The 26,243-nt window shown below is 44.3% G+C and overlaps 1 protein-coding gene and 1 non-coding gene across 2 annotated transcripts in view; both read right to left on the bottom strand.

The window, feature by feature from the left end:
* Nucleotides 1-26,243, bottom strand: part of LOC135546112 (serine/threonine-protein kinase D2-like) — a 58,477-nt gene that overhangs the window by 19,148 nt on the left and 13,086 nt on the right. Inside the window, exons 2-7 of the mRNA XM_064974269.1 lie at nt 4,350-4,488; nt 3,527-3,658; nt 1,381-1,682; nt 898-1,081; nt 713-784; nt 2-164 (exon numbers count right to left, since the gene is read on the bottom strand). Of these exons, the coding sequence (XP_064830341.1) occupies nt 2-164; nt 713-784; nt 898-1,081; nt 1,381-1,682; nt 3,527-3,566 (761 nt within the window). The 5' untranslated portion in view covers nt 3,567-3,658; nt 4,350-4,488. The remainder of the gene's footprint in view (nt 1; nt 165-712; nt 785-897; nt 1,082-1,380; nt 1,683-3,526; nt 3,659-4,349; nt 4,489-26,243) is intronic.
* Nucleotides 12,475-12,531, bottom strand: LOC135546765 (U7 small nuclear RNA). The gene has a single exon (XR_010456625.1). It is a non-coding gene; the product is annotated as a U7 small nuclear RNA (small nuclear RNA).

The raw sequence follows: 26,243 nt of genomic DNA, 5'->3' as shown, positions 1-26,243 counted from the left end.
CCTCTGGTCCCCGCCGACCCCATCCTGGCTACTCTCGGGGGAGAAAGAGCCAGGGATGCTGCAGGCCTCGTCTGAATCGTCCGTCAGAGAAGATTTGTCTGAGTCGGCATACTCACTGCTGTAGTCCATAGGCACCTCGTGGTCCACACTGGGACTCAACATGTCTGGAGGAGAGAGGAGGACAGAGCCAGCCACACATGACTACAAAGAGATGTAGAAAAATAGACAGAGAAAATAGCATAACACCCCCTTCCATTACAAAGCCCATTATACCAGTATGTGAGTAGAGCAGTGCTTACAACTTCTGTTGTCTGAAAAAAAAGAAGGTGAGAAGTACTATATAATATTAGGACTCTACATGTACTAATATTGCATATAATATTGGCGGGTATGGATGTGGGTACGCAGACCCACAAGCCACTGCGGCCCCTCATGACGAATTTAGTTTTTTTGTGGCCCCCATCAAAGTTACTCATCTCTGCTGTAGACAATGTAAAAACTTATTTTTTTTTGTGCGCCGCCCTATGGGACTCCCAATCACAGCCGGAAGTGATACAGCCTGGATTTGAACCAGGGTCTGTAGTGACGCCACTTGCGCTGAGATGTAGTGCCTTAGACCGCTTCGCCACTAAAGTGTGGCTGAACAAATCACGGCCACACTTCTAACATGACACAACATGATACAACAAAAGATGCGTTTGGTCTTCTTTACCTCCTATGGTCTCCCCCAGACAGTCGTTGGGAACCTTGTACGCACAGCGCTTGTGGCAGTTGAACTTGCAGTCTACGACACAACACGGACAATCAACGCCATTGTTAGACAATTTATCTTCCTCCAATATGCACTCCAAATAAGTTATCCCCCTCTTGATTAACCCCTGGGGCCCCCACACTAACCTTTGCATTGCAGCCCTTGTCGGAAGAGGCCCCGGAGCAGCCTCTTGCAGTACTGGCACACGGTGGGGCGCGTGTAGGAGTGCACGGCGAACGTGTGCGGCACCTTCACTTTGCTCATCAGGATCTTGTCCAGGTGCACCGGCCGGCCCGTGTAGAACCGCCGCGCCTCGCTGGGCGTCCGTGGCTGGGGACGGGAGGAGACGGAGAAACTCAAATGATAACGCTCTACCCGTGGTATTTCCACGCATGTAAATCAGTGTTGGCTATCCAGAACTAATCACACAGAGCCAAGGTTAGAGCTCAATCCCATTTCAACTCCGTCGATTCAGGGGAAGTAAACTGACCCCACTCCAATTCTTCCGAAAAGCAACAAGTCAATTTACTTCCTGAATTGATTGAATTGAAATGGAAGTGACCTCAACGCTGCACAGAGCAGTGTCCTAACAATGACAGACACTAAGTGGAGTTGAGTGGATGAAGTACCATCGGAGTGTTGGCGCGGGCCATGGGTCTAGTGATGGAGGGGCTGGTGGACAGGCCCAGGGATGCTGACGCGGTACAGGTGGAGTTCGGGAGCGTCTGGGTGGTGTGAGAGCGGATCAGGCTGACATCCTCCATGCAGGAGCTGACTGAGCTGGAGCCCACGCTGCTCAGAGACTCGCTGGTGGACAGACGCAGCGACTGGCTACTGTTCAGAGACGTGGTGGACAGGCGCCGCTTGCGAGCGCCGCTGCAGTTGTTGGGGATGCTGAAGGCACAGCGCTTGTGGTAGTTCAATCCACAGCCTGCAGGGGGTGGGGGTGGTGGTGGGGGGCAGAGATAAAGCGGAGGAGAGAATTTTGGTATTTTATTAGGATCAATACATACACACAAACTATCTAGAACAAATAGGGGAGAGGCATTGCTTAATCTGTTTTTAAAACCAGGTTTGCTGTTTATTTGAGCAATATGAGATGGAACAAAGTTCCATGCAATAACGGCTCTATATAATACTGTACGCTTTGTTGAATTTGTTCTGGATTTGAGGACTGTGAAAAGACCCCCGGTGGCATGTCTGGTGGGGTAAGTGTGTGTGTCAGAGCTGTGTGTTTGGGATTTTCAACACATGTTTCTTATAAAAAGAAGAAGTGATGCATTCAGTCTCTCAACTCTTAGCCAATAGAGACTAGCATGCATAGTATTTATATCAGCCATCTGTTTACAATGAAGTGCAAGACAAGCCGCTCTGTTCTGGGCCAGCTGCAGCTAAACTAGGTCTTTCCTTGGAGCACTCGACCACATGAATGGACAATAATCAAGATAAGACTAAAGTAGAGCTTGCAGAACTTGCTTTTTAGAGTGTGGTGTCAAAAAATCAGAGCAACTCTTTTATTACGACAGATCTCTCCCCATCTTTGCAACCACTGAATCTATATGTTTTGACCATGACAGTTTACAATCTAAGGTATATATATATATATATATCCCATTTAGCAGACGCTTTTGTCCAAAGCGACTTACAAGTCGGCTGGGGCCACTACTTTTACATATGGGTGGCCCCAGCGGGAATCGAACCCACGACGCTTGGCGTTGCAAGCGCCATGCTCTACCGACTGAGCCACACAGGACCCACAGGACCCACAGGACACACAGTAACGCCAAGTAAGTTGTCTCCTCAAATGGTTCAACAGCCACATCATTCATTACCCGTTTCAGCTGAGGTCTAGAACTTAGGGAATTATTTGTACCAAATGCAATGCTCTTAGTTTTAGAAATGTTCAGGACAAGTTTATTACTGGCCACCCATTCCAAAACAGACTGCAACTCTTTGTTAAGGGTTTCAGTGACTTCATTAGCTGTGGTTGTTGATGCGTATATGGTTGACTCATGAGCATACACGGAAACACATGCTTTGTTTAATACCAGTGTCAGGTCATTGGTAAAAAAAATAGAAAAGAGGGCCTAGAGAGCTGCCCTGCAGTACACCACACTTCATGTTTGATATTAGAGAAGCTTCCATTAAAGAAAACCCTTTGAGTTCTATTAGATAGACAGCTCTGAATCCACGATATGGAAGAGGTTGAAAAGCCATAACATACGTATTTTGAACAACAGGTTATGGTCAATAATATTGAGGCTGCACTAAAATCTAACAGTATAGTGCCCATAATCTTCTTATTATCAATGTATTTAAACAAATCATCAGTAATGTGTGTCAGTGCAGCACATGTTGAGTACCCTTCTCTATAAGCATGCTGAAAGTCTTGTTCATTCGTTTACAGAGAAAAAGCATTGTATTTGGACAAACACAATTTTTTACAACAGTTTGCTAAGAGCTGGCAGCAAGAGAAGAGAGAGAGAGACAGGGAGAGAGTGGCAGAAAGATAGATAGGCAGAGAGAGAAAGGAAGGAGAGGAGGTGGGAAGTTGAGGGGAAATTACTTTGCTGATGGCTACTTTGAGGAAAATGCACTTACTATCACTGAGATGTGGTTGGCCCACCTAGCTATCATAAGACGAATGCACTAACTGTAAGTCGCTCTGGATAAGAGCGTCTGCTAAATGACTAAAATGTCACCATGCACTTCTTTAGACAAAACGTTTATCGGGAAGGCAGAACAGCGCACCCCCCCCTCCTCTTTCTCTCATACCGTCACATTTGAGGCCCTGCCTGACCAGTCCAAACAGCATCTCTCCACAGTGGTCGCAGAAGGCCGGGGCGCGGTACGAGTGGACGTTCAGGGCATGAGGCCGAATCTGGAAGTCCTCGAAGGTGGCCGCAGCTGCAGACAGACAACACAACAGAGGAACAACATTAGTCAGTCTGGGTTTCAACCTGTCAATCACTTCAGCAATGATACGTTCGGGATTATGCTCTATGCTCCAGCATTTTGGAGTTGAGGTCAAATGTTTCATATGAGGCAATAGTACAGAATGTCATTTTTTTACTTTAGTGTATTTTCATACACATTTGTTTTTCTTGTTAGAAATGAGAGTGCTGTTGTATCTAGTTTTTCAATTTGCATAAGTCATCAGCATTTGGACAAACTCACTTATAGTGTAGTCAAACATTTCAAAAGTAAAAAGTGTTGCATTTTGGCCCAATAATCCCTGCACACAATGACTACACGAAGCCTGTGACTCTATAAAGTTATAGGACGGATTTGCTGTTTGTTTTGGTTGTGCCTCGGATCATGTTTGGCCCAAAATCCAAAAATCTGGAACACAGAGCCGAATTTTAAAAATGTCAGCTTCACCGTCTCTACTTCATGTTCATTAAAATAAGGGACGCGAGGGAAAGGAACAGAGGCGGTTAAGGACGAATAAGACGACGAGAAGATCAGAGAGAATGAAAAAAAAGAGGAGGGGAAACAGGTAGACGAGTACGGGCGGAGGATGAAAGGATGGGTAAGGGGGAGAAGAGGGACGGGCGGATGAAAAGAGAGCAGAAGTGGATGAGAGATTGCTACCCACCAGAGAGCACCACCTCCACCAGGTCTCCCTCCTGGATGTCCTGGGGAGCCTTGACCAGCTGCAGGATGTTGTTGGTGCCTGTGTCATGCTTAAATAGCAGGATCTTGTCATAGATGCCATAGAAGCCACACTCTGGGAACTACAACAGAGAGAGAGACAGAGCGAGACAGAGACACACAGAGCGACAGAGAGAGAGAAAGGGCGACAGAGAGAGAGACAGCGAGAGAAAGAGAAAGAGAGAAAGAAGGTTAATACCTCATTCATACATTTTTTATAATTTCATCATCTCTAAAATCAATGTAATCTCGGACACAGTGATGTACCGTCATAATGCATGCGAGAGTGAGAAGAGACATGTAACGTGTAGCCTACGGAAATGTTATATGGTGTCCCACCAAAGTTGGTGAGATTTGAAAAATTCTGACAACACAGAGGCAAGTTTTTTGTTGTTGCATAGTGACAGGCTGCAGGTGTGCCCCCAGTGGACAACTCTGCTCACTTAGTGAAGCGTTACAGAAGGATAGCACAAGGAGAAGTGGGGGCACGTGCACACAAGCACACACACACACATACACATTGATAGGCCTATGCACGCACGCACGCACACCTGGCAACTAGGTGGTGAGTTCAGGGAAAGGGGGGTAATTAACCGTTTCCTGTTGTGTGTGTGGCTCCCTCTCTCTCTCACACACACTCATCTGAGAAAACCATGGGGGTCACATGGCAAACATATACACACACACACACCTATAGTGGGCTCCAAAATTATTGACACCCTTGATACAGATAAGCAATAATGACTATATTAAATAAATAATTCAAATACTGTATTGTATGCTCAAGAAAATGGGAAAGTATATTATTTTATACTATTTCAAATGCTTAGAGAAATCTATTTTGTTTGAATAATAATGAGTGAGAACGTTTCAGAGGGTCTAAGATCATACCAGTAAGACATGCAAATCTCCCCTGTTATTGGGAACGGTGAGAGGTTAGCATGTCTTGGGGCCATGTCAATCATTTCAGACCCCACTGTATATAATCCCATATTGTATTTCAGATATCAAGCAGATCAATGTATTGATAAGAGAGTTTGAAAAAGATACATTATAAATGGTGCAAAATTAAAGTATCAGAGTAGGCAGGTGTCAAATCAAATTCACAGCTGACTGAGCATCACTGTCACAATGACACTTCCCTGATCAACGGAACTGAGAACCAACAATCAAATCACATTTTATTTGTCACATGCTTCGTAAACAACAGGTGTCGACAGCAAAATTCGTCATTTTTTCCCCCAACAACGCAGAGTTTAGAATATATAGAAATAGTGACACGAGGAAAAAGTACACAGTGAATAATGAATAACAAACTATATACAGAGAGTACGAGAACCGAGTCGATGCGCAGGGGTACGAGGTAATTGAAGTAGCTATGTACATATTCTGTAGGTAGTGGCAAAGTGACTAGGCAACAGGATAGACAATAGACAACTCCATCTCATACCCAATCAGGCATAACAACAGCACAGCCAAGCCTGCTGATGGGAACAACAACACCGTCTGGCACAACACACACATTTAGCCAATCCCACCCTAAAAAGGAACACAATGTGCCCATTGGTCCTCCTGGATTAACACACCAAATCTGAGAGTTACGGACATGGCCAGTGACCAGTGATAGGCAAGGGTGCACTGTTACATACAGACAGACATCATCGAGAAAGACACAGGGGTAACACTATACCCCTGTCACATACACACACACACACATACACGAAAGCGTCAGTCAAAGTCACCTAAGCGAGCCTAGGTGGTTGATTGGACAGCCTCGGGCTCCTGAATAGTTAATATAGCCTGGTTCAGGTCAGCAGCACTATACATGTTCCAGGGCACGGGTCAACAGAGCTGGGACATGATCTCATCGCCCAGCACCACAAGAATACCCAGGATCCTGTATAAAACAGTCGGCATATACAGGATATGAAATAGAATGGCTTGATGGTGGCATCCAATGCAGAATGCTGGTAATGTTAGCAAGGGAATTGGCATATCTGGGTCATCTATAACAGCCAGGTGGTGACCACTCCCATTCGGGGCATGGCACAGGTATTTATATACTAGGGGTGTCAAAGAGATGACGGGGTTAGGGGATACAGTTACTCTTTTACTAGAAGAGAGGAGAGTAGGCCAATATGCTGGAACTTACATATACTGTAACATGAAATAGCTAACATCAGAACACCCGGGGCTGGTCAAGAGGAAGCAGGCCCTATGGCATAGCCTCGCCCTCGCTCCTACCAACTCACCTGGAGGGCCTGTCACTCCGAGGTTGACTTTCAGACTGACGAGGGGAATATGAAATAAACCCATCAACTTCTGGACGCACTGGGAACTTGAATGACGCAACTCAAGTTCCACGTGGTAAAACGAGCATGAAACTCAAAATAACAATTCCGGTCGATTTACAATCGACTGTATTGACCTCAATAACAGTTGAACCTTTCATTTGGGAGGTATTTCATGTGTTAAGTGTCACGTCTCGAAATCAGACACAAACAAATGCATGTGGCAGATAATCACGCACGCCTCTCCGTTATTTTTGTATGAAATTGCGTAAACTCCAAAAGATATTGCGGTGTGTGTTGGGATAGCTCTTTGCTCTGAAGCTTGCAGCCTTGGTCGAAGTGGTTATCAGAGGGTCTAATTAGCCCCTACACCCTCAATCAATTTCACTCCCTAGTTTTGGGACACTTGTAGCGGAGGTGCACGTAACATCTGTCTCTCTCCCACCCCCTATATATATATATATATATATAACACATGTTTTTACCCCTGGTTGCTCCCTCTACAGCCCATCTGGCCAGACCCTACACACTAACAGGAAGAGGAAGGGGGAGAAGGTAGGGAACTTGTTTGTCTGCCCTCTATTAAAGACCAACATTTGAGAAAAATGTGCACACTCTTGGCATTCTCTCAACCAGCTTCACCTGGAATGCTTTCCCAACGGTCTTCAAGGAGTTCCCACATATGCTGAGCACTTGGCTGCTTTTCCTTCACTCTGTGGTCCAACTCATCCCAAACCATCTCAATTGTGTTGAGGTCGGGCGATAGCGAAGGCCAGGTCATCTTATGCAGCACTCCATCACTCTCCTTCTTGGTCAAATAGCCCTGACATAGTTTTGATGTCTTTACAATGTAGAAAATAGTAAAAATATCAAAAAACCCTTGAATGACTAGGTGTGTCCAAACTTTTGACTGGTACTGTAGGTAGCAAAAGAGTTGAGAAATAGATTCTCGATGTGCCACTTCCATGGCACATGATTTATGATCTGATTCGCAAAAGAGTTTTTCAATTGAAATGATTATATAAAATTCTTGCCACAAACAGAATGTTATGTAAATGGGGCATACAACCATCTCATCTCGGCAGATTTTTCTATGTAGAGACAGAATCATTAGATCAATTATTTTGGTATTTCCACTATATACAGTAGCTTGTTCTGGAGACAGATATCATGTTTCAGCCATTCTTGAACCTTAAATTAACACTACAAATAGCACCGTTGGGAGATTTGGAAAGCCATAGTAAATCGATAAATACTTTTAGTAAAAACATTATCATATATTATAATAATACTTTTAGTAAAATATATGTATCTTTAATTACCATCTTTAGATTGTATGAGATTAGACCGGTTCAGAATTTATGTGAAAGATCACAGCACAGTTGAAAAATATATGGCACATGGAATTCATAAGAGGGCGGTTTACAGAGATAGGTGGGATGGACAGAGTAGCTGAGGGGTGTGTTTACAGAGATAAGTGGGATGGACTGAGAGTAGCTGAGGGGTGGGATTACGGTGATAGGTGGGATGGACAGAGTAGCTGAGGGGTGGGTTTACAGAGATAAGTGGGATGGACTGAGAGTAGCTGAGGGGTGGGATTACAGATATAGGTGGGATGGACAGAGAGTAGCTGAGGGGTGTGTTTACGGTGATAGGTGGGATGGACAGAGTAGCTGAGGGGTGGGTTTACGGCGATAGGTGGGAAGGACAGAGTAGCTGAGGGGTGGGTTTACGGAGATAAGTGGGATGGACAGAGTTTTTTTAATACAAAGAATTGTGACATGTATGTAAAATGTGTGTAGAATGTACATGTAACAACAAAAAGCTGTAAAAACAAACAGGAAGAGGGAACCATGCGCTCAGCCTCAAAGCATACAGCACACACCACACATACAACACATACGGACACACACACCCTTCAACTCTTCTCCTCCTTGGTACTAGACACCAAACACAACCTCCTATACACACTGACATTACACACGGCCTCCTGTACACACTCCCACAGTCCCTCCGTTTCCGTCTCTGCTGTTCACCAAACACACCCTCTTTCTTTCACGCAGTGGGGAATCCACAACAGCACATTTTGAGGGAGGCCAAGAGCTTTGCTTGTCTCCCTGCCAAACAACACTGTTAGCCCACCCCACCCAGCCGGGTCTGCTACTGAACAGGAGTCAACAACACAGACCGTGAGACACACTCCAGACCTGGCCTGTCCCAATACCCAGGAACCTTACTGCTCCCACACTAACCTTCCAACTCCGTTAGTCAACACCACACCCAGACCTGCTATAGGGCCAGACCCAGAACTCTGTCACCACAGACCTACTCCAGGTCATAAATGTCCATCTACCCCCGAACCAAACCACAGTAGTGGGCCCTAATCACAACACACTGTCCCACTATCCCAGGACACCACACCCTGCCGTGCTGCTGCTGTTGACCCGGGCTAAAGAAAGACTCACACCAGCCAAATGACTCCACAACCACCGCCTTCCCACCCTTCCCCTCCGACCCAAAGACAGGCCCCAGCCGACCCACACTAAGCCCCGCAAGGCATGCTAGGGCAATTACTGTGGTTCTACTGGCCGAGGCAAACATAGGCCTTCAGCAGCTTCCAATGCTCTCAACAACGCCTCCTCCTCACACTGTAGCTCTGCCGGCATCCTCCTAGCCTTGATGTGGATGATAATGATAGTATTAGCCTGGCTGCCAGTGTCTTTCTGCTTTTGCCAATATGGTTGGCCAAAACAAGCCGAGGCAACGACGTAGCATTGAATGGCACGTAGGATAGATGACGCAACCAAACCTCCCTTTTCACTGGCCTTAAGTCTTCTACTTTTTAGTGGAATGTCTTGTGGTGGGGGTAACAGCACATCCTCTCTTTCCCAGTATCTGGTTTAGCATAGCGTATGAGCAGCATAGTATACTGCGATTCTAAGCAGTCTGTATCTAAATGCAAGGAGGCTATGTGAGTATTTATTTGCACAAGTGTTGTTTGTACAGTAATGTATTCAGACAATGGGAGTGGGTGCAATCATAGCTACTGGCAGATAGAGTTCGTTAGCTTGCCTGGAGACAGGGCTGTGTCTCTAGCAAGCGTCTTTGTGTTGCCAAGGATTAGGTTTCCCGCCAGCTCCTCCTCAGGCCAATGCCTTCATTATGACTGACTGGTAAATTACGGAGGCCCTCCTCTCCCTCCCTCTCTCTCTCTCACGATCCTGCCATATTCCTCCTTTGTTTTTCCTCCCCCCTTCCTACGTTTCTCCCGCTCTACTCTCTCTCGCCTCCCCTCTTTCCTGACTCCTCCGCTCTCTCTGCCTCCTGTCTCCTCTTTCTATCACCGTCATCCTCTGCTCTCCTGCTATTCCTGCTTCAGAATGAGCTACTACCCAGAGTTGCCCAGCCCAAGGTAAAACACCTGACATGCATCCATCCCATCAGGACGCCAGGGCTTTAGGGGCCTTTCCAACCACTCCTTCCAACCCCAGTAAATCTAGATGAAATACCTCTGGTTGTCGCTAATAAGCAATGATGCTATTGCCAATTTGCTCTGTTTATCCTGTCTAGCATGGCCATCTAACTAACTGTTAGATTCTAAAACAGAGTTTTAAAAAACTAACGGACAACTATAAAAGAAAAGGCTCAAACCAGGTTTAGTCGCTCACTGGGCCAGACAGCTGAGCATACACAAACGTGTTCCCAACAGCACAAGTATATAGACCCCACTTTAGGCGAAGTCTCCTCCTCTTCTCTGACCATAAAAACCTTTGTTGCTCGACAGGAAATTAAGTGACGTGGGTAATAAACTGTTCCGTATCCCTTCATGTGACCTGACCTCACACCCCCCCCCATTCCTCACTGACCCACAGCTCTCTACTTTTATCAGTGACCGCAACCACGGCTCATATCCAACCCCGCCATATACATCCCTCCTACAGATAACCATTCACTTCTGGCGTAGAAACCAGACTGTGGCCCTTCTCCTTTCCATAAGACCCCTGATGTCTAACAACAACAGGTTCCGACAGAACGTAAAACCTCCTGCATTCCCCTGCTCTCCCGCAGTACCGTGAACAAAGGATATTTCATAGTTCAAGTTTAGAAGTCAGAACCCATCACTAATAAGCCATGATACCATTGCCAATTTGCCACGTTTCTCCTTTCTAGCATGGCCATATAGTGACTCCGCTCTACCTCCTCCGCTGGCTCTGACCTCTTCCTGCAGCCAGTCATTCAGAAGCCAAACAAACATGGGGAGAAATGTGTCCACCGGTGAGGTGGGTTCATTCCCTCTATTAGCAGTTGAAGTTAACGTTGCTGTTGGCTGTGACTGAGGGGAGAGAGTTCTGTCTGGACTGGCTACTGGCTGGAAGGGCTCTGCTGCTGGGTTTAAAATGTTAAGACGATCATAGTCTCCAGGATTTCTGGGTTTGGCCTCCTCCTAGCCTGGGCACTAGTCTGTTTCGGCTCTCTTGCCAACTCCATGAGGATTTGTCATGCCAAACATGTTCGGATTGACAATGGAGTAGGAAAAGGCAAAAAAAAAAGGCAAAAAAAATACAGATCTGGAACAAGAGAAGGGCTTACCAAGAAAAACTTCCAAAAGGACTAATTTGAGGTAGATATTAGTCGGGTGACTCAACAGAAAAGCAGAGATTGATTTATTTTAGCTCACTCGATTGTACAGGATGTGGGACAAGGCTGTATTCATTCTATTCTCACTGACTGGACTCTGTTTCGAGTCGCACAGAGAGTAGAAGGGTAGAAAGAGGACCCTATAGTAGTCCGTATAGTAGCCAGCCCTACAGACTGCACATTATCCCTTTCGCCAGGTGTCCACCAGGTCGCCACCGTCAATAACCACAAGAATCTTTATCTTGGGCAGAGGGTAGATTGTCCAAACACCAGTAATGAAAATACACACACATCAAAAAAATATCAAAAACATCAGCAGTCAAAACAAACAGTGACGTCAAGGGTACACACACACACACACACACACACGCTGTACACACAAATGAATAGGCTGGGTGTCATGGAGAAGTCTCTGAGAGTGAAATGGGAGCTCAGAGAACAATATATTCTATTCATACACAATATTTTCCATTCAAACACAATGATGTCACGCTCCACAGAGCTGCACTGCCATCTGTTTGTTTTACTGCTTCCTTGTTTCTTTGAACAGTGTTACCGCCTGACCTCCTGGCCGTCTGATGTGATCCGGGCTGTATTCAGTAGCCTCTGGCAGAGAGGTCTTTGTCCTGCTGCACAGTCTCAGAATGTGGCTTCTCTTGACATCATCTTTTCTCGCCATTCTTTTCTCTCTCTCTCTCTGTTGTCTCTTGAGGCTAAGGGCTTGATTCAAATCGGTGTTATCGGGCGATTGAAATGAAAAAAGGTGAGGCAAATTTCCGATTGAGCCAACACGTGCAGCTTTTACCGGAAAATGCAGTCTCCGTTACAGCGGGAACGCAGCTTTTTAAAATGGAGCTACAACAAGATACGGAACAAATCGAGCCCTAAATTGGTTTTCCTTACGCTCCCGTCTTGGATTGACCAGACATATCAAGACCATGTGATCATACGGTAGAACACGATGGGATTAAATGTTATTGGAACACGACATGCTGTTGGGAAATGAGGCATGTCAGAACCATGTCACAACTATGGTCATTTCCATATTTACAAAAAATACTATAGTATTCACTGCAGTGTTCTTGCAGACTGTAGTATACACTATAGTGTTTCTGTTTTATAATCTTTGACAAAGAAGTGGGGGACTTTCTCCTTGAGGAAACCTACTGGAGAAATGCTAAAAGAGATGATTCTCTTTTCTATAACCTGTAGGGAACACAGTATATTGTCTATACTTGGCATGTAGGTTTCTCACTTACAGGTGGCACAAATTGGGATATGGGGGAGGGGAATGGGCAGGGCATATGCAAATTAAATACTGTAGTATTTACTACAGTTTAAAAAAGTGTAGTGTTTTTGCAAACTTGTCTTTTTGCAGACATTACTGTAGTATTTACTACAGTGTTTTTTTTTAAACGGATACTACTGTTGTATTTACTATAGTATTTTACAATATTCTACAACATTCTATAGTAAGTACTACACATGATCAAGGGAAACTACAGTGTGTGGTATAGAATTGAGTATTATACTGTAGAATACCGTACACAAATAATAACAATCGATTTGATTTATATAGAAAGCACTACACGATCAAGGGATACCACAGTATGTAGAATTCTATAGTAAGTACTGTAGTATTCTATAGTCAACTCCCAAACATTTATTAAAGCGGTATCCCTGAGAGGGATCAGAGTGGGACAGATATCTTTCAGTGTATCGCTTCATCTATTACACATGATACTTCAACACTACACCACACTAGCAAGTAATCAGGCTGAGTCAACTATATCACAATGACAATAATACACACGACCACCGCCAACGTCCGTTTCCGCCCTTTGAGGAGCCCTCTACTTCGTTGCTAGACGCACCAGAGGGCTTCAGAGTTAGGCGAGTTATAAATAGCCTGTCTAGGTGTGAAGCGCAGCGCAGAGGGGGGCGGTCCGACTTAGGGTTCTATTTTTTTTTACATCCTCACCACAACTTCCTCCCTTGCAGCTCAACATGCTGTCAACGCGGTCCATATACGACCGCCTAGCCTCGCGCTGAGGTGGCGAGAAAAGACATGCTCGAAAAGCTACAGCCCCCCACTATGACCTACGACCCGGGTGAACGTTGAAACGTGAGGGTTTTTGTGGTGACCTCTCCTAGGACAAACTCTCATTTAGAGCATTCATAGCATTCTACAAGTGCTTGACACCATGGCCTCGCAGCAACAGAAAGGACTGTGTATATGAAATCACAGAAAGAGGAACTGTTTATAACGTCAAAGTCCCTTTCTAATCAGTCTGTGGCAAGCAGGTGGTTTTATTTGCCCCCCCCCAAGTTTTCAGAGCAAATAATAATAATTATTGTTGTTTTATAGAATTTTCTCTGTTGGACATAAGACTATAAAAATATCAGGAAATCAGCTCCAAGTGGTCTCAATTTTGGATATATGTTACAAGTATTCCCAAGCATAATAGAGAAACATTTGATCGTACACAAATAATAACAATTGATTCGATTTATGTAGCACTTTCCTACAGAGGTAATCAAAGCACTTTAAATAGTAGAGGGAAACTCACCTCATTCACCATCACTGTTTAGAGCACAAATCAGTGCTGCACGGCAACCATTTTGTGCCAGAACGATCACCACACATCAGCTATCAGGTGGAGAGGTGAGGAGTGATACATGCCAATTGGGAATGATTAGGTGGCAATGATGGAATGTGGCCAGGTTGGGAATTTAGCTATGACAGGGTGAACACGGGGTGAACACGCCTACTCTTGCAATAAGCGCCATGGGATTTTGAAAGAGCACAGAGTCAGGACACCCGTTTTAAGGTCCAATCCGAAAGACGGTACCCTACACAGGGCAATATCCCCAAATGTAATCAAGGTTTGAAATTATTATGTTTTAGTCAAAAAATATATATCTGTTTGGGCTTCTTGTGGTCAATTTGCAGTCTATATATATATATATCACATACACACATACACACACAAATAGTCTGGGCAGCCATTTGATTACATGTTCAGGAGTCTCGTGGCTTGGGGGTAGAAGCTGTTTAGAAGCATCTTGGACCTAGACTTGGTGCTCAGGTACCGTTTGCCATGCGGTAGCAGAGATAACAGTCTATGATTAGGGTGGATGGATTTTTAGGACCTTCTCTGACACCGCCTGGTATAGAGGTCCTGGATGGCAGGAAGCTTGGCCTCAGTGATGTACTGGGCCATACGCACTACCCACTGTAGTGCCTTGTGGTCGGAAGCCGAGCAGTTGCCATACCAGGCAGTGATGCAACCAGTCAGGATGCTCTCGATGGTGCAGCTGAAGAACCTTTTGAGGATCTGAGGACCCATGCCAAATCTTTTCAGTCTCCTGAAGGGGAATAGGTTTTGTCTTGCCCTCTTCACGACTGTCTTGGTGTGCTTGGACCATGTTAGTTTGTTGGTGATGTGGACGCCAAGGAACTTGAAGATGACAACCTGCTCCACTACAGCCCCATCGATGAAAATGGGGCCGTGCTTCGTCCTCCTTTTCCTGTAGTCCACAATCATCGACTTTGTCTTGATCATGTTGAGGGAGAGGTTGTTGTCCTTGCACCACACAGTCAGGTCTCTCACCTCCTCCCTATAGGCTTGTTGTTGTCGGTGATCAGGCCTACCACGGTTGTGTCATCGGCAAACTTAATGATGGTGTTGGAGTCGTGCCTGGCGGTGCAGGAGGGGACTGAGCACGCACCCCTGAGGGGCCCCTGTGTTGAGGATAAGTGTGGCAGATGTGTTGTTACCTACCCTTACCACCTGGGGGCGGCCCAACAGGAAGTCCAGGATCCAGTTGCAAAGGGAGGTGTTTACTCCCAGGGTCCTTAGTTTAGTGATGAGATTTGAGGGAACGATGGTGTTGAACGCTGAGCTGTAGTCAATGAATAGCATTCTTACATAGGTGTTCCTTTGGTCCAGGTTTGAAAGGGCAGCGTAGAGACTATCATCTGAGGATATGCTTGGGCGGTATGCAAATTGCAGTGGGCCTATGGTTTCTGGGATAATGGTGTTGATGTGAGCCATGACCAGCCTTTCAAAGCACTTCATGGCCACAGACGTGAGTGCTACGGGTCAGTAGTCATTTAGGCAGGTTACCTGAGTGTTCTCGGGTGCCTTAGACGGCTGCGCCACTCAGGAGGCCCTAAATATATATTATTATCTTGTCTTGATTCACCCCCCCCCCCCCCCCATCTATACACTCAAGACAAAATTGTCCGGCTAGTTGATGATCCCTGGTCTATGACCTCACAGAGACAAAGGGACAGCATCTTCTGTATGACCTCACACACAGAGAGCGAGAGCAACTGCATCAATGACCAGAGAGAGAGGAACTGTGTCTGTGACAGCACTTCCCAAACTAGGTGTCATGTGATATGAACCTTCCAAAATCCATATGATTATATGCTGTATATATATATATATATAGTGGGGCAAAAAAGTATTTAGTCAGCCACCAATTGTGCAAGTTCTCCCACTTAAAAAGATGAGAGGCCTGTCATTTTCATCATAGGTACACTTCAACTATGACGGACAAAATGAGAAAAATAAATTCCTGAAAATCTCATTGTATGATTTTTAAGACCACTGCAAACTTTTGTACCCGTTTCCTCCAGCATCTTCACAAGGTCCTTCGCCGTTGTTCTGGGATTGATTGGCACTTTTCGCACCAATGTACGTTCATCTCTAGGAGGCAGAACGCTTCTCCTTCCTGAGCGGTATGACGGCTGCGTGGTCCCATGGTGTTTACACTTGCGTACTATTGTTTGTACAGATGAACGTCTTGACTGATTTCTTTTGATTTTCCCATGATGTCAAGCAAAGAGGCACTGAGGTTGAAGGTAGGCCTTGAAATACATCCACAGGTACACCACCTAATTGACTCAATAGATGTCAATTAGCCTAACAAAAGCCATAACATCATTTTCTGAAATTTTCCAAGCTGTTTAAAAGCACAGTCAACTTAGTGTATGTAAACTTCTGACCCACTGGAATTGTGATACAGTGAATTATAAGTGGAATAATCTGTCTGTAAACAATTGTTGGAAAAATGGTGTCATGCACAAAGTAGATGTCCTAACCTACTTGCCAAAACTATAGTTTGTTAACAAGAAATTTGTGGAGTGGTTGAAAAAAAAAGAAGCTTTAATCACTCCAACCTAAGTGTATGTAAACTTCTAACTTCAACTGTATGTATGTACGTATGTATGTACATATGTATATACGTACGTGCATGGTTCATTGGACAGAGACCCTATTGGGAAATGAAAGGTGTTTTTGAAGGTGTTTTGGGGGGATATAAAATAAGGTCTGATACTTACATACCATACATAACACACCTGGCAGGTGCAAAGTCGACAGTGAAGAGGTAACTCCGGAATTCCGGCCTTCTAGGCAGCGATGCAATAAAAAAGCCATCTCAGACTGGCCAATAAAAATAAAATATTAAGATGGGCAAAAGAACAGACACTGGACGGAGGAACTCTTCCTATAGGCCAGCATCCCGGAGTCGCCTCTTCACTGTTGACGTTGAGACTGGTGTTTTGCGTGTACTATTTAATGGAGCTGCCAGTTGAAGACTTGTGAGGCATCGGTTTCTCAAACTAGACACTAATGTACCCTTCCTCTTGCTCAGTTGTGCACCAGGGCCTCCCACTCCTCTTCCTATTCTGGTTACAGCCAGTTTGCTCTGTTCTGTGAAGGGAGTAGCACACAGCGTTGTTCAAGGTCTTCAGTTTTTGGCATTTTCTCACATGGAATAGCCTTAATTTCTCAGAACAAGAACAGACTGACAAGTATTAGAAGAAAGTTCTTTGTTTTAGGCCATTTTGAGCCTGTAATCGAACCCACAAATGCTGGTTACAGCCAGTTTGCTCTGTTCTGTGAAGGGAGTAGCACACAGTGTTGTTCAAGGTCTTCAGTTTTTGGCATTTTCTCACATGGAATAGCCTTAATTTCTCAGAACAAGAACAGACTGACAAGTATTAGAAGAAAGTTCTTTGTTTTAGGCCATTTTGAGCCTGTAATCGAACCCACAAATGCCGATACTCAACTAGTCTAAAGAAGGCCATTTTTATTGCTTATTTAATGAGAATAACAGTTTTAGGCTGTGCTAACATAATTGCAAAAGGGTTTTCTAATGATCAATTAGCATTTTAAAATTATGAATTTGGATTAGCTAACACAACGTGCCATTGGAACACATAAGCCTTCTTGGATGTCAGAAGGTGAATTCACCAATTTGTAATTCGCTCTGGATAAGAGCGTCTGCTAAATGACTTAAATGTAAATGTAAATAAGCGATGGTTGCTGATAATGGGCCTCTGTACGCCAATGTAAATATTCCTTTAAAAATCAGCCGTTTCCAGCTACAATAGTAATTTACAGTATTAACAATGTCTACACTGTATTTCCGATCAATTTGATGTTATTTTAATGAACAAAAAATGTGTTTTTCTTTTAAAAAAAAGGACAATTCTAAGTGATCTCAAACTTTTGAACGGTAGTGTACATAGTACCAGTCAAAAGTTTGGACACACCTACTCATTCCAGGGTTCTTCTTTATTATTACTATTTTCTACATTGTAGAATAGTGGAGACATCAAAACGATGAAATAACACATATGGAATCATGTTGTAAAGAAAAAAAAGTGTTCAACAAATAAAAATATATTTTATATATTTGTAAATCATTGAAATGTGGTTAACCTTAAAAATATAAAACGATTGAAATCTAAAAGATAAAATTCAACCAGAGAGTCTCCTTCAGATCATTAAAACTCATGGTACCCTTCGCCAGCTCATATCTGTGTGAAGTTAGATTCAGCAGTGCTCTCGTCTGCACTAGTGCAGCATTCAAAACAACTGGGAACTCGGAAATCTTAGACTTTTGACTTCAGTGAACATCCAACTCGGAATTCCATCTCGGGAACTCTTACCTATTTTTAGAGCTCCGACATTCTGACCTAAAGATCACTGGCGTCATGATTTGACCTCGTATTTTTCCGAGTTTCCAGTTGTCTTGAAAGCACCGTAAAACCAAATATCCATCCTGGATCAATGTGACAGCAGAGATGAGGTGTGCACTGTTGACCACGCCCCCTGACTTTGAGAAGTGCCAAAGTGACATGCGTCAAGCACTCTCATTAGTGGTGGTGAGATAAAGCGACATTATGTCACACAAATTTGCAATTGACTGTCATAGCCCCACATTAACAGCATGTGATGGCGAGTTGAGAAGACAATCAGAAATACTGTTTGAATGTTTTTCAATTGACTACCATAGCCCCAAATGAAATAAAAAGTTAACATTGAGTATTAATTACATATTTTGTTTCACATGGTTGGGGTCCCGAGAATTTTCAGATATCAAAATGGCGTCGTGGATGAAAGAAGTTTGAGAACACCTGGTCTATGACCTGACACACAGAGAGAGAGAGTGAGAGGGACGACTGTGTCTATGACCTCGCAGAGAGTGGAGGACAGAGTTCTTTGAGCTCACAGAGAGAGCAGAAGTGTTTGAGCGCGGTGGGGAAGTGGAGACAACAGCAAATCACACAGGAGGAAGTGTCTCATCACCGGAGATAAGAACTCAGCCACAGATGCACACTCAAAGATTATCATGTAAAAAACCCTGGCGGAAATTCAGATGGGCCACCAGAACAATGTGGGATTGTTCCCGGTGGACGATCCATCCACTCTGTACCGTGTAAACCTCCAGCCATTCCGAACAGCCATTAGATCGCCAAAGCGATGACATTTTCACACATAATCTACGAGCAGGTACACAGGAATACCCCTTTCATCCTCCTCCTAAATATTGTGCAACTAAGACCTAAAAAGACGCTTTTTAATCAATAACGTAACTCCATGCCTTACGTTGTGAACAGGCTCCACAGTACAATGACCAGACACGGCTTTACGAAACAGAGTCAGAAACAGAAGGGTTCTCGCGACAGGTTTGTCCTCCTGTTCTTCTAAAAGGTAAGAAGAACATCCTCAAACAGCCGCCATTGTTTAGACTAAAATGTCTCGTTTTTCAGCTGAAAACAGCAGCAATGCCAAACCCCATCACTGGGCGTGTGAGTATCTACAGGCAGAGGGTGGTAAGTGGAAAGTCCTGCTGTGGGGAGTGGGGACCATCCCTGTTCAGGGACCTGTTTCGAACGGGGCCTAACAGAGCACCTGAAAGTGAACCGCACTGCCCGCCGGAACAGGGACAGGTGTTTAATGAGGCGTTGCCGCGGCGACCGGGTCGTAAAAGACGCCGATGCGCAGCCCTCGTTGGCACCTGACAACGGCTTGGCTCATCGCTGGAATTTCTGCTCTCATTTTGTGTTGCTGTTGGCAGCGTGGCAGAACAAACACGTTAGCTGGGCACAGGCTATTTTTTTAACCCTGTGAGGTCACTGTGACGGGATGAAGGGATGAAACCGACGGCAGGAATGTCATCTAATCTTGTCCTCCCTTTGCCCCGAATCAGCACCTGCAGGGTAAGAGTGACAGCACAGGCCGGGGACGTCAGAGTATAAAAAGAGGGGGAGAGAACGAGAGGGAGAGAATGAAATACACATGAAAGAGAGAGGAGGGTGGAGGCATGAAAATCACCTATTGTTAATGCCCTAAATCAGATGTAAAAGTGTGAGGGTGACAGCTTGTTGCCAACACTGCAGAACTGCTGACGTCCTAGTTGATACAAACACACACATTGGGAGAGAGAGTCAAACTCACTAACTAAAAAGTCTAGACTTAAGGCCCAATACTGGAAGCCAGGAAGTCAGAGTTCTCTCTGGAAGAGAGTGTCCAAGAAAGGGCAGTAAGAGTCTTCCTGTTTGTGTCACAGCCCTGAGAGCATTATTCCTCCTGCATCCTCACGCTCAGCCTTGCCACACACACAGACACACAGAGGAAGAGACAAGCTCAGGCCTCCTAAATGCTTGACTGGCTGCAAACACACACAGCTGGCCCAAGTTTAGAGGGGGAAACCCTGGAGTTGAACAACAGAGACTACAGGTGTAGGATACCAAATGATTCACTACTAGCCTATTATAAAAGTTAGAGGAATATTAAAACTAAGTATGTGATTTTAACGTTTGCCCTATACATGGCTATGGGCATAGTGCTGTGTAATGCAGAGGAGGCTCCTCAGAGAAGGAAGGGGAGGACCTTCCTACTTAGTGAAGTAAAAAAAAAAATCGTAAAACATTTTTAAAAAGTAATATTTTTTCTTAGATAAAACTATACTAAATATATTCAGGTCACCAAAACACTGACCAAAACACTGTTCCACAACAAAGATCTGCAATAGTCTCAACAGCACCCTCTGGGCTAGCGCCACGGTGTTGCCAGAGGAAAGCTATTTTCCGTCCTCCTCTGGGTATATTGACTTCAATTCAAAACCTATGGAGGCTCATGGTTCTCAAACCCTTCCGAAGACGTACACATTAACTATGACGATTTCCGGAGGAAATCTTCAAACCTATCAGAGCTCTTGCAGCCGATCAAAGGATCAGAAAGTGAATATAGTACTGAAAGCATAAGCTACAGCTAAGCTGCAGTGCACGAAGTGTGGCGAGTCGTTGACAAAAAAACAAAACGTTTTGAACAAATACATGTCTTTAAAAGATGAAGGACAAGAAGAAGGAGCGAGAGACAGCTATATTTCGTGGTATTTAAAAATACATATATTCTTAGTATTCCCATTCACTTAGTTTGCTAGATAATCAACAACCTGACTCACACAGAAAGGAATGCTCTTTATGGATGTTCGGGTTCAGTGAACCCAAATATTTTTCCCCTGGCTCGTGGTTGGTCGGTGGAAGGAGCTATGAGGCAGTGATCTGTCTGAACTTCGTCATGGAGAGTAGGGCATGGAAAGACACACAGGTTTACATTCCTGACGTGGCTGGAGCATACCAGAACACACTCTGTAAACCAGCAGGACAGGAGAGGGAGAGGAGTGGAAACACTGATGACACACACAACAAGCACATGAATATAAGATGCCCACATGCACACATTGTATATGAATTGCATACACAAACATGCTTGACATACACACCAATAAAAATACACACAGCATACTGTACACAGTGTATAAACAAACATCCAAAGTGTAAATAAGAATACACACAGCCATATACACTATATACAGTTGAAGTTGGAAGTTTACATACACTTAGGTTGGAGTCATAAAAACTCGTTTTTCAACCACTCCACAAATTTCTTGTTAACAAACTACAGTTTTGGCAAGTCGGTTAGGACATCTACTTTGTGCATGACAAGTAATCAAACAATTGTTTACAGACAGATTATTAAAGATTATAGCACAATTCCAGTGGGTCAGAAGTTTACATTCATGTAAATTGACTGTGCCTTTAAACAGCTTGGAAAATTCCAGAAAATGATGTCATGGCTTTAGAAGCTTCTGATAGGCTAATTGACATCATTTGAGTCAATTGGAGGTGTACCTGTGGATGTATTTCAAGGCCTGCCTTCAAACTCAGTGCCTCTTTGCTTGACATCATGGGGAAAGTCTAAAGAAATCAGCCAAGACCTCAGAAAATAAATTGTAGACCTCCACAAGTCTGGTTCGTTATTGGGAGCAATTTCCAAATGCCTGAAGGTACCACGTTTATCTGTACAAACAATAGTACGCAAGTATAAAAACCATGAGACCACACAGCCGTCATACCACTCAGGAAGGCGATGTGTTCTGTCTCCTAGAGATGAACATACTTTGGTGCGAAAAGTACAAATCAATCCCAGAACAACAGCAAAGACCCTGTGAAGATGCTGGAGGAAACAGATACAAAAGTATCTATATCCACAGTCAAAACCAGTCCTATACCGACATATCCTGAAAGGCAGCTCAGCAAGGAAGAAGACACTGCTCCAAAACCGCCATAAAAAAGCCTGACTACGGATTGCAACTGCATATGGGGACATAGATCGTACTTTTTGGAGAAATGTCCTCTGGTCTGATGAAACAAAAATAGAACTGTTTGGCCATAATGACCATCGTTATGTTTGGAGGAAAAAGGGGGAGGCTTGCATGCCGAAGAACACAATCCCAACTGTGAAGCACAATGTTGTGGGGGTGCTTTGCTGCAGGAGGAACTGGTGCACTTCACAAAATAGATGGCATCATGAGGAGAGGAAATTATGTGGATATATTGAAGCAACATCTCAAGGCATCAGTCATGAAGTTAAAGCTTGGTCGCAAATGGATCTTCCAAATGGACAATGACCACAAGCTTATATCCGAAGTTGTGGCAAAATGGCTAAAGGGCAACAAAGTCAAGGTATTGGAATGGCCATCACAAAGCCCTGACCTCAATCCTGTAGAAAATTTAGGGGCAGAACTGAAAAAGCATGTGCGAGCAAAGAGGCCTACAAATCTGACTCGGTTACACCAGCTCTGTCAGGAGGAATGGGCCAAAACTCACCCAACTTATTGTGGGAAGCTTGTTGAATGCTACCTGAAACGTTTGACCCAAGTTAAACAATTTAAAGGCAACGCTACCAAACACTCAATTAGTATATGTAAACTTCTGACCCACTGGGAATGTGATGAAAGAAATAAAAGCTGAAATAAATTATTCGCTCTACTATTATTCTGACATTTCACATTCTTAAAATAAAGTGGTGATCCTAACTGACCTAAGACGGTGAATTTTTATTGAATTAAATGCCAGGAATTGTGAAAAACTGAGTTTAAATGTATTAAACTTCAGACTTCAACTGTATACAAACATATGTGAGCACCCCTTCAAATTAGAGGATTTGGCGATTTAAACCACCCCCGTTGCTGACAGGTGTATAAATTTGAGCACACCGCCATTCAATCTCCATAGACAAACATTGGCAGTAGAAGGGCCTTACTGAAGAGCTCAGTGACTTTCAACATGACACCTTTCCAACAAGTCAGTTCGTCAAATTTCTGCCCACGTGCTCTTATTGTGAAGTGGAAACATCTAGGAGCCACAACAGCTCAGCCGCGAAGTGGTAGGCCACACAATCTCACAGAATTGGACCACCAAGTGCTAAAGAGTGTAGCACGTATAAATCGTCTATCCTCGGTTGCAACACTCACTATCAAGTTCCAAACTGCCTCTGGAAGCAACGTCAGCACAAGAACTGTTCATTGGGAGCATCATGAAATGGATTTCCATGGCCGAGCAGCCGCACACAAGCCTAAGATCACCATGTGACATGCCAAGCGTCGGCTGGAGTGGTGTAAAGCTCGACACCATTGGACTCTGGAGCAGTGGAAACGCGTTCTCTGGAGTGATGAATCACACTTCACCATCTGGACGAATCTAGGTTTGGCGGATGCCAGGAGAATGATACCTGCCCCGATGCATAGTGCCAAGCGTAACGTTTGGTGGAGGAGGAATAATGGTCTGGGGCTGTTTTTCATGGTTTGGGCTCAGCCCCTTAGTTCCAGTAAAGGGATATCTTAAAATCTTAACGCAACAGCGTATAATGACATTCTACACGATTCTGTGCTTCCAACTTTGTGGCAACAGTTTGGAGAAGGCCCTTTCCTGTTTCAGCATGACAATGCCCCCGTGCACAAAGACAGGTCCATACAGAAATGGTTTGTTGAGATCGGTGTGGAAGAACTTGACTGACCAGCACAGAGCCCTGAACTCAACCCCATCAAACACCTTTGGGATGAATTGGAATGCAGAGTGCGTGCCAGGCCTAATCGCCAAACATCAGTGCCCTACCTCACTAATGCTCGTGGCTGAATGGAGGTAAGTCCCCTCAGCAATGTTACAGCATTTAATGGAAAGCCTTCCCAGAAGAGTGGAGGGTGTTATACCAGCAAAGAAGGGACTTCCATATTTATGCCCATAATTTTGGAATGAGATGTTCGACATGCAGATGTCCACATACTTTTGGTTTTGTAGTGTATAAACAGGTCTACAGGCTATAATAACACAGACTTCATTCACACAAGCCCTGACAGAAAACAAACACACTGATCCTGACCAAAACAGAACTGGGTGTATTCATTATTGCACACTCATAGAAAACGTTTTGCAATGAAAACAAGCTTTTCTTATGGGACAAGTTCACATTAGTCCCTCCCCGTTTCGGTATGTTTGCTTCCTCTTGGTTCCTAGTGAATACACCCCTGGAGTACCATGTTAAGACAGACACGTGTAAAGTCTGGGCTCCCGAGTGGCGCAGCGGACTAAGGCACCGCATCTCAGTACAGTCCCTGGTTCGAACCCAGATTGTATCACATCCGGCTGTGATTGGGAGTCCCATAGGGCGGAGTACAATTGGCCCAGCGTCGTCCGGGGTAGGCCGTCATTGTAAAGAATTTGTTCTTAACTGACTTTCCTAGTTAAATAAAGTTTTTTTTAATGAATTGACCCTCCTAGGTTAGGCCATAGGGCCAGAGGGACTGAAGCGGGGGTCAGCACCAGTTAGCATCAACATTTGTCTCTCATTTCCATTTAGGAACGGACCCTCACGTCACATCAGAACAAGCTCCTTGTGCAGGGGCCTATCAACTCCCTCCAGTCCAGGAACCCTGGTTGACCTTACTGGCCAGAAAAAGTACTTTTTGAAGTGCCAGGCTTGACCATCAAGGCCAGCATATAGTCCCAATCAGCCTGCTATCATGATCCAGGGCTATGACATATTCTAAACAAAGAGCCCAAGCTGGAATTATTTTTGCTCCCGTATACAACATGGCAATAAAGTTCAAATCCAGATACTTCCTCTTGACCGCAGAAAGTGGCAAGCCTAAGAAAACAGGCCTATTCATTACATTATTCACTATATGTTACGAATTACAATTCGTATGAAATGTTACGAATTTGCTAAAATATGTTGGCTAACATTAGCTAGGTGGCTAACGCTAACGAGGCGGCTAACGTTAGCTAGGCAAGGGGGTTAGGTTGAGGTCAGGGTTAATGATAGGTTAAAAGGTTAAAGGGTTAAGGGTTAAGATCAGATAGTGCTGCTGCATCATCTGACCCCCCCCCACTCCATCACTTGAGAGTAACTACACAGCTAATTGCCATTTCTCTCTAATGTGTAGCGCTTTAGGTTAACGTTAAATAACAGCATAACGTTAACATTATCGCTGAACCCCGACTTGCCCTTTTTAAGTCGCTCGCGCCGCTCACAATTCACAGACCACACTCTTTCGCAGTACGCACCCGCGTGACCTATTAAGTGTAGTCTTGAGTATGTAAATGTTGCTCCGTGCAAATTGAGAACATTATCCTCTATCCTTTACAATTTGCTGGTAAACAACCTGCTGAATTAAACAAATCCGGTATTAAATGCAATTATCATCATTCACCCTTACGCTTTTTAGTGTTAAACGCTTGTGCTTGACCTGTTATCGTGAGTGTTTCTCTGATACACAACTTTTTAGAAAACGGTAGACATTTCTTTATCTGACATTAGGCTCATCAGATATACCTTCAGATAAATCAGTTGTGACTATTGTTCTAAATTGGTCTTAGTGTGTAACTCTGATGCGTCGCGGGTCAAGCCTGGTTAAAAAGTCATTGTCAATAACGGACTGGTGCCCCGATTTATAGCATATATGAATTGATCCTTACGAGACACATTCATAACTTATCGTAACAACTTGACCAATACACCACACAACGACCACGTGCAAAGAGTGCAAAGCTGTCATCAAGGCAAAGGGGTGGCTAATATGCTTTGAATTGTTGAACACTTTTCTTGGTGGTTGCTACATGATTCCATATGTGTTATTTCATAGTTTTGTAGGACGTTGTCGCTATTATTCTACAATGTATGAAAATAGTAAAAACGAAGAAAAAAACCTTGAATGAGTAGGTGTGTCCAAACTTTTGACTGGTACTGTACCTATTATAG

This window comes from Oncorhynchus masou, chromosome 9 (genome assembly GCF_036934945.1).
Source record: "Oncorhynchus masou masou isolate Uvic2021 chromosome 9, UVic_Omas_1.1, whole genome shotgun sequence".
In the NCBI taxonomy this organism is placed as follows: Eukaryota; Metazoa; Chordata; class Actinopteri; order Salmoniformes; family Salmonidae; genus Oncorhynchus; species Oncorhynchus masou.
This window is presented reverse-complemented; position numbering and strand designations above follow the sequence as displayed.